Source organism: Parasteatoda tepidariorum, chromosome 3 (assembly GCF_043381705.1).
Source record: "Parasteatoda tepidariorum isolate YZ-2023 chromosome 3, CAS_Ptep_4.0, whole genome shotgun sequence".
NCBI classification, from domain to species: domain Eukaryota; kingdom Metazoa; phylum Arthropoda; class Arachnida; order Araneae; family Theridiidae; genus Parasteatoda; species Parasteatoda tepidariorum.
This window is the reverse complement of record NC_092206.1, coordinates 14833997-14848663: the sequence shown is the minus strand read 5'-3', so window position 1 is coordinate 14848663 and position 14667 is coordinate 14833997. Positions and strand designations below refer to the sequence as shown.

Genomic DNA, 14667 nt, shown 5'->3' with positions numbered 1-14667 from the left:
ACAATTTCATTTAAATGTCAAATTTTTGTTTTTTTTTGAGTTATGGTTACATTTTAGCAGAATATATATTCCATTATTGATAACTAAATTTATCTTGATAATCATTAAAAAATAATCATAAAGGAATCTGGCCAATTCATCAGTTTTCAGAATCTGAACGATTTATCTTTTTTTTTTTAAATGGTCCTAATAGTTTGGTCAGAAGAACTATCTAAAGTTTGGACCTCTAGTGTTGATTTTACTTTTTACGTATTTCACCATACCTCGAGAACTTTTAAAGGTAATTGAAAAAGTTTTTCACAAAATTATAAAATTTGCTTATTCAAAGATAATTCTGTGCAAGAAATATATTTTAATAGTTATAATTCTGTGCAAGAAATATATTTTAATAGTTATTTATGAATTTTTAGCATTTAATAAAGTCCAATAGAGCTTTGGATTGTAAGGTCAACACATTTTAACATCATTTTAAAGAATGATCAGAACTAAATTGTTTAAACAGCTCCTAATATTTTTTAACATTTATCCGAATAAATAAATATTCTTTTATTTCCCGATAGATTCTGATTTTTGTTAGATCGATGAGATTGATTAAAAGTTTCAAAAAATAAGAAAAGTAAAATTTTTTTAAGCTTCTATTTTCTCAAAACTACTCAAACAATTTCCTTTAAATTTCTATTATGGTTACATTTTAGAAGAATATATATTTCATTATTTCTAACACAATTTATCTTGATCATAATGCGAAATATAATACATAAGAAATAGTTATTAAAAAATATGGTTCCTTTTCTTGCAATTTTTTTTTATATATGTGTTTTAAGAACAGCTTGAAAATCATTTCTTCTCCGCCATTAATTCCCAAGGAGATTCAAAATATGTGAAAATTAAACTAGCACACATTACCTCTAAAAGGTACCATATCGATTTACAAAGTGCTTTAAGCTAAAAGGAACTACATTACTAAACTTTCATAGACATGTGCTTTCATTTATGCTTCATTTAGATATCATTCAAAATTGACAGAGATAAAAGCAGCTTTGTCTATAACCAGTAATTAATTCAATTTACTTAGGAAGCAGCTTGTGACAGAGTTGGATGCTTTTACGCAGATAATCCCTGCATTAGGATGAATTACTACCCTCAATCTCTGCGCATTACCGAGAAATTTCCAAATCTAGCGCGCTGCATTATGCTTTAATTACAATTTAATGATATCGATATCTCGAAACGTGAGAGGTATTTTCTTGTCCTCAAGTATCCATACTTGTTAGCAATAGTGTACACGATTGAAAGAATGTGGGACAATGATGCGTATTGGAAGCAAGCTTAAAATTTAATAGATAAGACGGCTTTAATAGACTGGAACATGTAAGATGTAGTAATTACTGTTCTAAATGGAGTAGTAATTACATTCTATTGAACGCACTTTCCAATGTGTGAAGGAAATAAGTGTGAGAGATGCAGTGATTTGTTCTAATGTAAAGATATGGCCGAATTATTATAGTTTGTTCTTAAATTCTACTTTGTTTAAATATTTAAAACTGAAGCATTTTAGGTATTTTCTCATTAAGATTATTTCTTGAAAGTTCCATTATTGGAGAATACTTATTTTAGTAAAGTTTTATTCATTTCGAATACTAATGCAAATTATTAAAAAATGTATTTTAAATGTGGGATTACATCAAATTTTCTTATTAAACTGTTATACTACGGTAAATATTTAATATAATTCTTCCATTATCCAATTACACTTTTTTTAAAAAAAGTTTTTAATATTCCACAGGAGCATGTGAGACTATAAAGATAAAGTGGAAACAATAAAAATCATATAGTGCGTTTTGCATTGAAACCTTTTAAGTATTTTAACATTAAGGTTATTTTTTGGAAAGTTTTATTATCATTAAACACTTATTTTGTTAAATTTGTATTTATTTTGAATACCAAAGCAAAATATTAAAAATTCTATTTTAAATGTGAGGTTATTTCAAAGTATTTTTATTAAATTGTTATCCACTAAACATTTCATATAATTCTACTATTGCACAGTTACGATTTCATTTTTTGAAATTTGTTTGCAATTTCACAGACATATGTGAGACTATGAAGATAAAGTGGAATCAATAAAATTATAAAGTATATTTTTCATTGAAGCATTTTAAGTAATTTAAAATTAAATTTATTTTTGGAAAGTTTCATTATCAGTGAACGCTTATTTTATTAATTTTGTTTTTATTTCGAATACCAAAGCAAAATATTAAAAGTTCCATTTTAAATGTGGGATTATATGAAAGTAATTATATTAAACTGTTATATAGTAAACATTTCATATAACTATACCGTTGCACAATTTCAATTTCATTTTTTGAAATTTGTTTGCAATTAAACAGGCAGATCGGAGACAATAAAGATAAAGTGGAAACAATAAAATTACATTGTGCGTTTTGCATTGATGCGTGCTTTGATTAATTTAAGCTTTCTCACGCTTTAATTAAATGTCGTTTTCTTCGTTTCGTTTCGTTCTTTTAATTATCTAATTTTTAAATGCCACGAATTCGTTTCTTATGCTGACAGAAGTATTATAACAATGTTTTTCATACTCTCAGAAACGATAACTCCTTTTACTTTCATCCGATTTGCTTGCAAATTTCATAGCCTACGCTGTAAGAAATTCCGGATCAAATTAGCTATGGGAATTTTGTCAATACTATCTAGGTATTTAAATTTCGAACCAAATAGGCTGAAAACAAATCGTACCAGCAATTAACAGATACATTAATAAGGAATTTTACAATATCTATTTTTATATGGTGATTATTGGTTCCGATATAATACAAATTCTAGACAAATATATGGTTTCAAAGCAAAATTTTTAACAAAAGTATTTTTTTTTAAAACATGAAACTTTTCGATAGATATATATTATTTCGATATATGTATTATAGATACATAATTTTTTAAACTTACTTTTTTATTAAATATACTTTTTTTAAAATTGTAACCTTTGACACTGTCTTAATTATTTCAAGTTAACGTTCAGTCATATTTAAAAGAAGTACTGTTTCTGTAGTTGTTTTAAACATCTTTAAGTCAAGTAATAACTAAATTTTTACATTATTTTATTTTATTTACAGTATTCTAGCTTTCACTGTACAAAAAATTTATTTTTCAAGTTATTGAGAAAGTAGTATTCATTTGTTTTCAGTATATTCCTATTTATAACTGTTCAAGAGTAACAGTAGACAGTGCACATACGTCGTCATTGCATGCGTTGCTATGGCGACCGTTGCTGTTCGATAATTTTTTTAGAATTCTTTTTTTGTCTTTAATTTTAAGTACTTGAATTTATTGTGTTGAAACATCTCAGGTTTCAAGGCTGGAAACAACAAGTAACGGTAAACAGTGCGCATGCGTCGTCACTGCATGCGCTGTTAAGGTGACCGCTGCTGTTAGATAATTTTTTAGTTTTTGATTAAAACAGTTTAAGAGCAACTAAATTTGTACTGTCAGTTGCAGTGACTACTTTATCTTTGTGCTTAGTTAGCGAAGATTTGAAAACTCTCTTTCGAGTTTTCAACTTATCCACAATTTAAAATCAAATTGAAACTCTGTAGTAAAAAATAACTTGAACTTAAGCTCACTCCGGCTCGACGTACCATTTGAACAGTAGTATAGAAATTCTGATTCTTAATTAAAACAATAAAAACAAAAATATCGTTCAAATAATGAAATTCTCTTTTATATACAACTCGAGAAGCATGTTATAGGATCTCTATTCACCATAATAAATTCACCTACTCAATGTATAATAATAAAATAAAAGTGAAAAAAAGAATTCTAAAAAATTATCTAACAGTAACTGTCGCCAAAGGAACGCATGCAGAGACGACGCATGCGCACTGCTTACTGTTACTCTTGAGCAATACAATTTTAAATGCAAAGAAACACGAACTCTCTTTTTACAAATAAAGATAAAAAATAAATTTAATATATGAATAAAGGTATACTTTTTCATATCTAAGCTTGTATCATTTTCAAATTTATGAAAGAACAAATAAACATTTAACATATTCAAAAATCTACAAAAAGTTATAAAAAAGATTTAAAGAACAGAATTAAGTTAAATATCCCTTTCCAAATGTTTTATTCGTGGAAGGGGATTTAAAGGGCTAGCATCGTCCATTATTTTACTTTTTAAAACATATTAGTTTTGCAGTAATAATAAAATTTTTTAAAAGCAAACTCACAGAAAATAATTTTAATCTTAAAACTCATAAACACCTTTAAAGTCGTCGCAGAATTTGATAGTAATATTTACTTATATTATGTCGCATAAAATTTCCCTCACCTCATTAACTTATTTCATCAAATAAATTCATGTTCACGTTTTATCTAAAATATGCTGAAGGCATCTATTACTAATTTTGAAATTGAAAGTAATAATTTTTTTTAAGTAACAAAAGTGCTATTTCTGTATGGTTCAGTTAGCTAAATTCGAATTAATGTGTCAGGTAATATAAATGGCGCCATTAGTGCGCCCAGGAAAATTTTCTGTCGAAGCAGTATTGAGTTTTCTTTTAGCAATTTTAATTTAAACTGCGGAATTTATGACGCGGACAAAATAAGTTTCTTTCGCTTTTTTAATAATGAATCTGTTCCTTTCTGCTCGTATGAAATTACTAATAACTAAAAGTACGCACTTAACATGCAATGAATGTTAATGCTACGTTAAGTTTCACTATGAGTTCTTTTGGGGCGAAATAAGTGATGATTATTTATACAAGTTATAAATATAAAAAATATTTGAAATTATAAGTATGTAATAAAGGGTGTGAAATAAAACTAGTTTTTAATATTAAAAATGAAACTTAATAAGTGAAATAAATCCATTTTGTTTCATGACCTTTGGTCATCTTTTTGGTCATTTACTGATAAGTCTGGTTACCCACTAGTCTGACAACCTCCAGACGTGGACACGTAGAGACGTGGACCCACCAGATTGACAGCATGATCCTTTTCTGATGCAATTCAGCTTTATAATGCTTTAACCATGATCTTTTTCGATGAATGTTATTGAAGACGATCAATTTTTCACCGCCAGTATATAGTTCGTGTCCAACAAATAGTATTACATTTGAAATGCTTGTCACAAATATTGCATGAATTTCTTTAAATTTGAGCGGAACAAAAAAATCGAGCTTCTTAACATAATTCAAGACATCATGTTTGAAACATTGAGCGCTTTAAATTTTACTGTTTTGCAATCACAGTTATATGAACTACTTGATTCAATTATGGCTTTCATTTTGTCATCATCAACTCTACCGGAACGTAGGTCATTTTTCAGTAAAAAATCTCTAGAACAGGGTTTCATTTTGTCATCATCAGCTTCAGAAGTTCGACAGGAACGTTGGTCATCTTTCATTAACAAATCTCCAAAACAGGTTTTCATTTTGCCATCATCAATTTCAGAAGTGGTCATCTTCCAGTGAAAAATCTCCAGAACTGAAATTTTTGAAATTATTCTGACGCATGCATTGTGTTAAACATTCAACACCATGAACTTCACATATTTTTGCGTGACTTTAATTGCTTTCTGGTCTTAACGAACAGAAAAAAATGAGTAAATAATTAAAATGTGTCGAAAATACTTATTTTTGCCCTCCGTGTTAAAACAGACCGGAAATTGACAGCTGTAAATAAAATTACATGGAATTTGTTTCTACAACAAAGAAAAAGTATCGACTATAAAATCTCAAAATATAAAATTTCAATGTTGACAATTAATTTTCAATTATAATTTTATCTTCCATATTGCTTTTTACATTTTAACAGTCGATGTGAGTAGTACATACCCTTCAAGATATCCAGACATGTGACCTATGACGTCAGCTCCAACTGATCGTTTCTAAGCAAAATTGCGTTTTAAAGTTGAGCTAAGTTTCTCCGCATAGAATTAAAGTGAAGTTAATTAAATACAGTGTCCTATATTTATTACTTATGTATTTTATTGCAACCGTGATATATTTTTGTTTTGTGCACCTGGCAACTTCGATGCATGATTAGTTTGTTTACATTCTGTGTGGCTTCATGCCTAGACGATCCAAGTTCTTGGACGAGAATTGATTGATATTGATGGAAACTTGTTTTGCTTTTAGCTTGGATAGTGTAAACGACCATCCAAGTATTTGGTCCAAGTCCTTGGACGATAGTAGAGCATGTTCTACTTTCCATCCAAGTTTTTTCTCCCTTAACCAATCAGCGTCTTAGGTTTTGTGACGTCAACAAGCAGGCATCAGATTATGTCATTTTGTTGTCTGTTTTCATAAATTTTAGAGCAAATAAATCTATCTGTTACGGTTTAATTGCGTTATTATGATTTATTTAAATTTATTTAGTAACTTTAAACTTATGTAAGTATTATTTTATAATGTTGAATATGAACATTGCGCATGTGCAAGCTTTTCTTCCGACCAATCAGTGACATTCAGAAACTAGGATAGTATCGACGAATCATCCAATTTCTTGGACAGAGAAATTCCTGCAATGTCTCGAATTCAAGAACTTGAACAGCGTAAACAGGCCTTTTGTGCTAAGTAAGAAATATATAGTGAAAGAATTAAAATCGTTGTGAAGGAATCTTTGAGTAAAAATATAGAATGCATATTGAATGTACAAGAGAATTGATTCTTGATGGGATTGGGGTACTCGAAGAACAGTTGCTAACGTAAATAACCAATTAGGATCGAGATATCCACATTACGTCCCTTGCAGATATTCCATTACAATGTAATTCAAATATTCAGATTCAGAAAAAATTCTCATTTTATTACAGGGTATTTATGTAAAAATCTAGGAAGAAAGCATGACCGTTCACGTTGATGAATGATGCGACTGCTTAATATCGATATTTTTAATCATTGCATGAAATATCACTTTTTTGCAAATTATATACTACTTTTATAATTACTTTGAGTTAATAATAGTTATTCATTATTGATAACACAATTTTTAAATACGGCTTTATTTAAAATTTAATTTCTTAGAACTATTCGCTCAAATTTTATATTTCTCCTTGGGAGATTATTACATTCTTTAAAATGATGCAAAAAATTGCATACCATAGATTTAAGAATATCTCCGACTATTATAAAATAAAGTAATTAAAAATAAGAAGTATTAACTAAAAGTTTTTTTAATGGAATTATCTTTAAATAAACAAAATTGAGCTAAAATTTTTCAATTCGCTTAAGTGCTCGAGATATGGCGAAAAACGAAAAAAATAAAATTAATATTCAGGGGTCCAAACTTTGGACCGTTTTTCTGACCAAACTATTGGGACCATATTTCCTTGACTGGCTATCCTCTATATTTTATTTTGGGGGTTAGAAATCAGAATATGTTAAAAAAGGTATGTTTATTCAGAGAAAGTAAGCTATTGTGTCTGATTTCGCAACTTAAAATATCGTTTACTTTAAAGCCCAGATAATTCTTTGTAAAATGGGATAGTTATAACTTCTCCACAACTTTAAACTGTGACTTTTCCTTAAAGTTGCACTTCATGATTCAACAAAAATTGTGCTAAAGGCCAAAAATGTTAAAAACTAAGTGAGAAAATTTGACCACTAGTACAAGAGTACTGATTTAGCTGAAATAAAAAAAAAGAAATCCATTTTGTATTAATATTTAAAAACATAATTTTTCTTTAACTAATTGATCCCATCCTGTGAGAATGACTCATGTAGGCTTTTCTAGTACCATTTATGATAGCGAGGAAAAAAGAAAAAAAATAAGTGTAAAAAGTATTCCAAAACTCTTCAAAAGTCTTTGCTTGAAAATTGTTGATGACAAAGGCCATAATTTTAAACACTAAGCACGTTTCTAAACTATACGGTTAACTAATTATTTTTAGAGTTAATTGCTTATTGTTTGTGTGAACAAGCATTGTTATCTTTAGGTTCATTATAACTACAACACTTTCATCAGCTGTAAAATTTTATAATGAAAGTCTCAGCTTTATGTAACAACAATTATGATTTCCCTACTTTATATTGAAAAAAAAAACCCCCATCAAAATGTACGAAAAAAAGCTTTTTTTTCTCCCTTTGAAATCTTCTTCATAAATTTTTATATATNATATATATATATATATATATAGGTACTCATATTAAATATTTCAGAGGAATGCAATTGGGATATCTAAGAATCTCTAATAAAATGAAAAAAATTTATGTGAAATACTTTTAATGATATTAAACATGATCGCCAATTTCTCACCCTGAGTGGGAAGTGGAAGGCAGCTGCAAAAGTTTGAATATGATTCCATTTTCTCTTATTGCAGATTTGGATTTTTCTAAAAAAAAGTACTCAACTTATAAGCATTTAGTCTTATAGGTGAAGCTGTCATTGTAAAATGAAGATGGAGTTTAAAATTGTTAAAACCGGAATATCTCGACAAATACATGTCTGATCACAAAAATTTCCTATATATTTTTTAGAGACTTATCTAGTGACGTCGAACTCGGCTATCTCTTATAGCTCTTCATACTAGGGTGGTTCCTAGATAGAGGAGACTAATTTGGGGACCTGATCTATGCATAAACATTCTCATAAACTACACGATAGATGCATAAACATGCTCAAAAACAGAGGTTAATAAGCACAATCGTAATTGTTAAATTTATTTAATGATATTGACAGTTATTGAGTTAGAAATTTCCTCGTAAAACATTGCTATCTGAAAAGAGCTTTTGCAATCTATTTCAGAACATTTCGTGTTTTATTAATTTTTGTGAATCTTTTTTATATTGCTTTTATATATTTTTGAAAATCCTAGTTCTAGCGTTTGTCATAGCTATTTACCCATATTCCTTAAACTTTAAGTGCTTATTTTTAATTATTTATCTTTCCTATTAATTTTTTTCATGGTGTCATTTGACCATATAAAATGTTTAGTTTTCTTGATGACATTAAAAATGTTTTGTGTTTGCTGTTTATTCCTATAGTATCAAAATACATCCAGACTTGTGTTTTTTCATGATTTGCATTTTACTCTTTTTTTCTGCTAATATAATGTATTTATTGATTGCTTGATTTGATTTCGCTGAAAAATGTACCGAATTTTAATAGCTCTGACGCTGGTCGAAGCTGTGGTTCGTATGTAATCTATATGCATGTAAAATTTAAGAATAAAAGGGCATATGTTACCATGATAATCCAAAGTTCTCTAAATTTCAACATCCTCAAATGTAGCTTTATAAAGATCTGAAATTTAGTCACTATTCAGTCAAATTGCAATCATCAATTTCCTTATTCTGTCAATCATAATTCAGTCCATAAATTGTTTATGTGCATTATTTTTTTAATATTCTTTTTATCATTATATGCCGAATGTCTACATTTGTATAGTCACTTTTATGAAGATCTGAAATTCAGTCATTATTCAATAAAATTTCAAACATCAATATTCCTATTCTGTTAGTTATAGTTCAGTCAAATTTCAGTCATCGATAACATTATTTCGTTCTTATAACGGAAAATGTCATCATTCAGTTGTGATTGTTAAATTAAAAAAATTGCTTACAATATTTTCCCTTACAATCTTTTCATAATTGTATGCAAAATATCTCCATTTGCTCGTGTAAGAGAGAAATCATGATATTTAACAAATTCATTTCAATTCATTCAAATTCTCATTCGACATTCACCATCTGATCATGCAAATCGTAATTTGTTGAATGAAATTTAAAAAATATTTTCGGACATTCTCTAAACTACGTGTTCATTGAATTCTCTAATGTCGACCATTCATAGTAACATAGACGTGTAATGTTTCAGATTTAATAAGCATAGTTCGAATAAAAATTGAACTGTTTTCTTTTCTCTATTTAGTTTTTCTGTTTGAAATTAAATTGAGAAAAACATATTTAGTACACTGATAACGTATTAATAATGGAATAACGTATTTAGAGTACTCATTTCTAAGCTTTATTGTTACGTCACCATCTATACTCAAATTCTATTGCTTTAGATCCGAACTTAAGTTAGTCACATTCCTAAGTCGGATGAAAATCGGTACGAATTGACTCATCTTTATTTCATCCATTTAATTATCCACAGTCTTTACAATTTCAAAGTATGTCTTCATTTTATTACCAAATCAAGTACGCCAGGCAAGTGCTTCGCTATTTTAATTCTTTTTCCGCATCCTGTATTATTCCAGAATCGAAGTCTATGAAGGGAAGTCCCTTAGCGATAATTCCATTTTGAAAATGTTTCTGAAATATCCTGTCTTAAAAGAGCGTTAAATGGAAATTCCAGTGCGGCTCTGCGAGATATAAGCGGAATGTCTTGTTATTGTTCGTCACGGAAGACTAGAAAGATAATTTCTTTTATGGTGGATGAAATGGAACCGCTGCTTTGGATTTCCTAAAATAGAATTTCTGTTCTGATGGCATAAATGCCGACTTTGGAAAATGCATTTCTCTGAAATGTTGAAAATTGAATTTAATTATTCGTTATGGAATGAATTAAAGTCATATTCTTAAGGAATAGCTTTGTATTGGTTACTATTCTTAAATATTCTTCGAAAAAAAATTTTTTCTTAAGAAATGTATTTATGTCAAAGAATTTATTTCTAAGATTGGACGAAATAGTATTCAAATTAATATAAATGTTTTTTTATTTATTTAAAAAAAATTAACGACACACACTGAACTTTCGTTCTTCCCTTTAGATGCCGTAAGTGTTGCTCATTTAGCGTTACCTGGTGGGCATCTGTGAACCAACGTCACGGAGGCTCGCAGCATTACCCACGCCACACGGTCATAGATACCCGGTTGTAGAGTGGATCACATTCACACAACAGAGATTCGAACCCGCAGCCATTGGTTTTGCTTAATGCTTGTGATGTATCAATAGCCAATTCATTTACAAATTTAAAGATAGAAAATTTGGCAAGATAATTGTGAAGTTTCAGTGAGATGCGCCCTGTTCCGGAGTTGAATGGCAACTGAATCATATTGATATGAGCGTTGCCTTATGGCTTAATTTGTCAATTCTTAACAGGCTTTACAGTCAGGCAGCCAACCACTCTGCCACCTGGAGGGCACTTAATATAAATGTAGACTGGAATAAAGTTGAACAAATTTAGTTGTTAGTTTTATTATCGAGAATTATGATTTAGAAGAATGTATTAAACACACAGATTCTAAAATCCTGAGTATTTAAAAAATTTTAGTCTCTATACAACAATCATATTCGCAAGTTTTAAACTGAAACTCGAGTTAGTCACATTTCAGAGCCGAATAAAATTTATACAAATTTCTACACCTTGATTTCATTCATTTAATTAGTCACAACCCTTCGAAGCTTCAATATCAAATTATGCTCTCATTTATTACCGAATCAAGTATCCCAAATAAGTGTGCTGCGCCATTTAAATTTCTTTTCCTGTTATTCCAGAATTGAAGTCTGAAGGGCGACATTTCCATTTTGAAAATGTTGCTGAAACCTGTCTGAAAAGTGCGTTAAATGAAAATTCTTGTACCGCCCTTCGAGACTTATGCGGAATGACTTGTTATTGTTCGTCACGGAAGACTAGAAAGATAATTTCTTTTGGGGTGTATGAAATGGAACCTCGCATTGCATTTCCTAAAATAGAATTTCTGTTCTGCTGGGATAAAGAGAAAACGAAATGCCGACTTAGGAAAATACATTTCTCTGAAATGTTGGAAATTGAATTTCATGACTAGTTGTGGATGAATTAAAGTAACTTTTTTAAGAAATAACTCCTTTATGATATTTTTAAACCTATTACTTTCTAGAAAAAATAATCCTTTCACTTAAAAAGATGTATTTATGTCAAAAAAGTTCATTCTGATTCCAGTTCGGAATGTGATTTAAGTTAATGCATTTTTAAATCAATTTGTTCGATATATTTTCGAATCGATAAAAAAGGGTTTGAATCTAACTTTAAATGAGTTAAATTTATACTTGCTATGAAATGAAAGTTTATTACTTTTTATTATGTTGGACTATGAAACAATTGTTCTTAGAGTTAATAAGAGTAAATTAATTGGCCTGCTCGAATTACATATCGGTGAAAAGTAACAAAATGATAATAATAATAAATTCTTTTTTATCAGTGGTTCTGTCTTTGAGTAAATACAGGTCTCATGAAACTAATGTACATAGCAAAGTTAATATTCTCATTGATAAAAAAAAAATCAGCATTGCGTTTATGTTTACGAGTTATAATTCACGATGGAAAGCATTTTCTGAAAGAAAAACATGTAAAACAAGCAGTAAAATACAATTTTTTTAAACATGTATAATATTTACAACAAAATCTGATAGATTGATAAGCACAAATCTAGTAACAAATTTAATATGGCCAGTGACCAAGATACTTTAATGGCCAAGTTAACAAGCTCTTATTGAGAAAAAAATGAGTCAGGGTTTAGTTTTTACACGAATTCATTCACGATTGACAACCTTTTCTGAATGAACCAGGGTTTAGATTATACATGAATTCATTCACGATTGACAACATTTTCTGAATGAACAACGTTTTCTGAATGAACAACATTTTCTGAATGAACCAGGATTTAGATTATACATGAATTCATTCACGATTGACTTCATTTTCTGAATGAACAACGTTTTCTGAATGAACAACATTTTCTGTTTGAACCAGGGTTTAGTATATACATGAATTTATTCNGAATGAACAACATTTTCCGTTTGAACCAGGGTTTAGTTTATACATTAATTTATTCACGATTGACAACATTTTCTGAATGAACCAGGGTTTAGTTTTTACACGAATTCATTCACGATTGACAACATTTTCTGAATGAGCCAGGGTTTAGTTTTTACACGAATTCATTCACGATTGACAACATTTTCTGAATGAACCAGGGTTCAGATTATACATGAATTCATACACAATTGACAACATTTTCTGACTGAACAACGTTTTCTGAATGAACAACATTTTCTGAATGAACCAGGATTTAGATTATACATGAATTCATTCACGATTGACATCATTTTCTGAATGAACAACGTTTTCTGAATGAACAACATTTTCTGAATGAACCAGGGTTTAGTATATACATGAATTTATTCACGATTGACAACAATTTCTGAATGAACCAGGGTTTAATTTATACACGAATTGATTCACAATAACCGACATTTTTCTGAATGAACAACTTATAAATCAAACAATAAAATTGATTTTTTTTTAAACATGTATAATCTTTAGAACCAATTCTGATCAATTGATAAGCACTCTAGTAACACATTTAACGTGATTAGTTATCAAGATACTCGAATGACCAAGATAACAAGCTCATAGTCAGGAAAACTGAACCATGGTTGAGTTTATCCATTAATTCATCCGTTCATTGGAAAAATGTTTGGTATGGTAAACAACTGAATCAAACAATATCTATGATTTTTGTTTCTTTATTTCAAGAATGTATATTTGATTTATAGAGAAAATTCAGATCCATTGAAAAGCTATATAGAAACTAGTTAAAGCATCTCATGAAGGCTAAGGCTCCACGATTTCATGAACAGCGGCTTGACTGTGGCCACGTAGTGCACAGACCGTCTTTACTTCCCAGCCACCACTGGGGATCGAACTCGAGTCCATCGCAATGACAGCTCAATGCCTTAACTATTGAGCCATCGTGGCTTATTTGCAATTGCTATAAATATTTTTATTCTTAGTTTAGTTGTACAATTTGCTTAACTAATAAATTGGAAGATTTTCTTTTGAAAAAGTTTTATTTATTAAAAATAAGTATATATTGTAAACATGAAAAGGATAAAAAAAATATTAACTATTCGTATAAGAAACGCTATATAAAAATTATATTACATAATATTTATTTTACAATATTTCTCATATTTTAGAATTATAAATGCACACAGAAGTGTTTAAGTTCCTTAAGTTAAGTGTTTAAGAAGTGTTATTTGAATAATCTTGTTATTATGTAAACCATAATGTTTTCTAAATGCAATAAAATTGTGTTTAAGGATTATAAAAAATACGTGTTTTCAAGGTTCTCTGTTATCGCACCTTATTTCTTACACATTATCTCTAAAAATAAAATTTATCATAATTCTTTTTATTTGTATTTTTATTGAAAAATTACTTCGTGAGAATGAACACATGACCATCATTTCAAGCTTCAACGGTTTCTGTCACAAACACGATACAGAAATTCTCAATTAATACACTTTGAAAATTTTACTCCATTTATGATGTGGAAATCAGTTTTTCTTTTTACAGTTTTCTTTTCTTTTGCTAGTTGTTATACCGTCCCTTGTATTGGGTGTTATGATTATATAGTTGCTGATGTCAAGGATGTTAAAGTAATAGCAGCGGCTACTGACGCTGTGAAGCTGTTTTCGAGTCTGAAAGCTTCTAATTACCATTACAGACTTCTCGAAATTACAGATGCTGGAAAGTCATTATGTTTCCTCACACATATGTGTGGGGTAAGTTTTAGAAAATTATTACCTTTTATGTTTAATTAACACGAGTAGATATTGTGTTATTGTAAATTCCTTTAAGATTTTATTAAAAACTATAAAGAAGGGTTAATATTTGCCAGAAAAGAAAATTTTATATATATATAATATTTAATTTAT

The 14667-nt window shown here is 29.0% G+C and overlaps 2 protein-coding genes across 3 annotated transcripts in view; one reads left to right on the top strand and one right to left on the bottom strand.

Moving 5' to 3' along the window:
* Positions 1 to 14667, bottom strand: part of LOC107440852 (adenosine receptor A3-like) — a 273931-nt gene that overhangs the window by 11967 nt on the left and 247297 nt on the right. The window lies entirely within an intron of this gene.
* LOC107440870 (uncharacterized) overlaps positions 14152 to 14667 on the top strand; it is a 6389-nt gene continuing 5873 nt past the window's right edge. Inside the window, exon 1 of the mRNA XM_016053938.3 lies at positions 14152 to 14514. Coding sequence (XP_015909424.2) covers positions 14275 to 14514 — 240 coding nt within the window. The 5' untranslated portion in view covers positions 14152 to 14274. The remainder of the gene's footprint in view (positions 14515 to 14667) is intronic.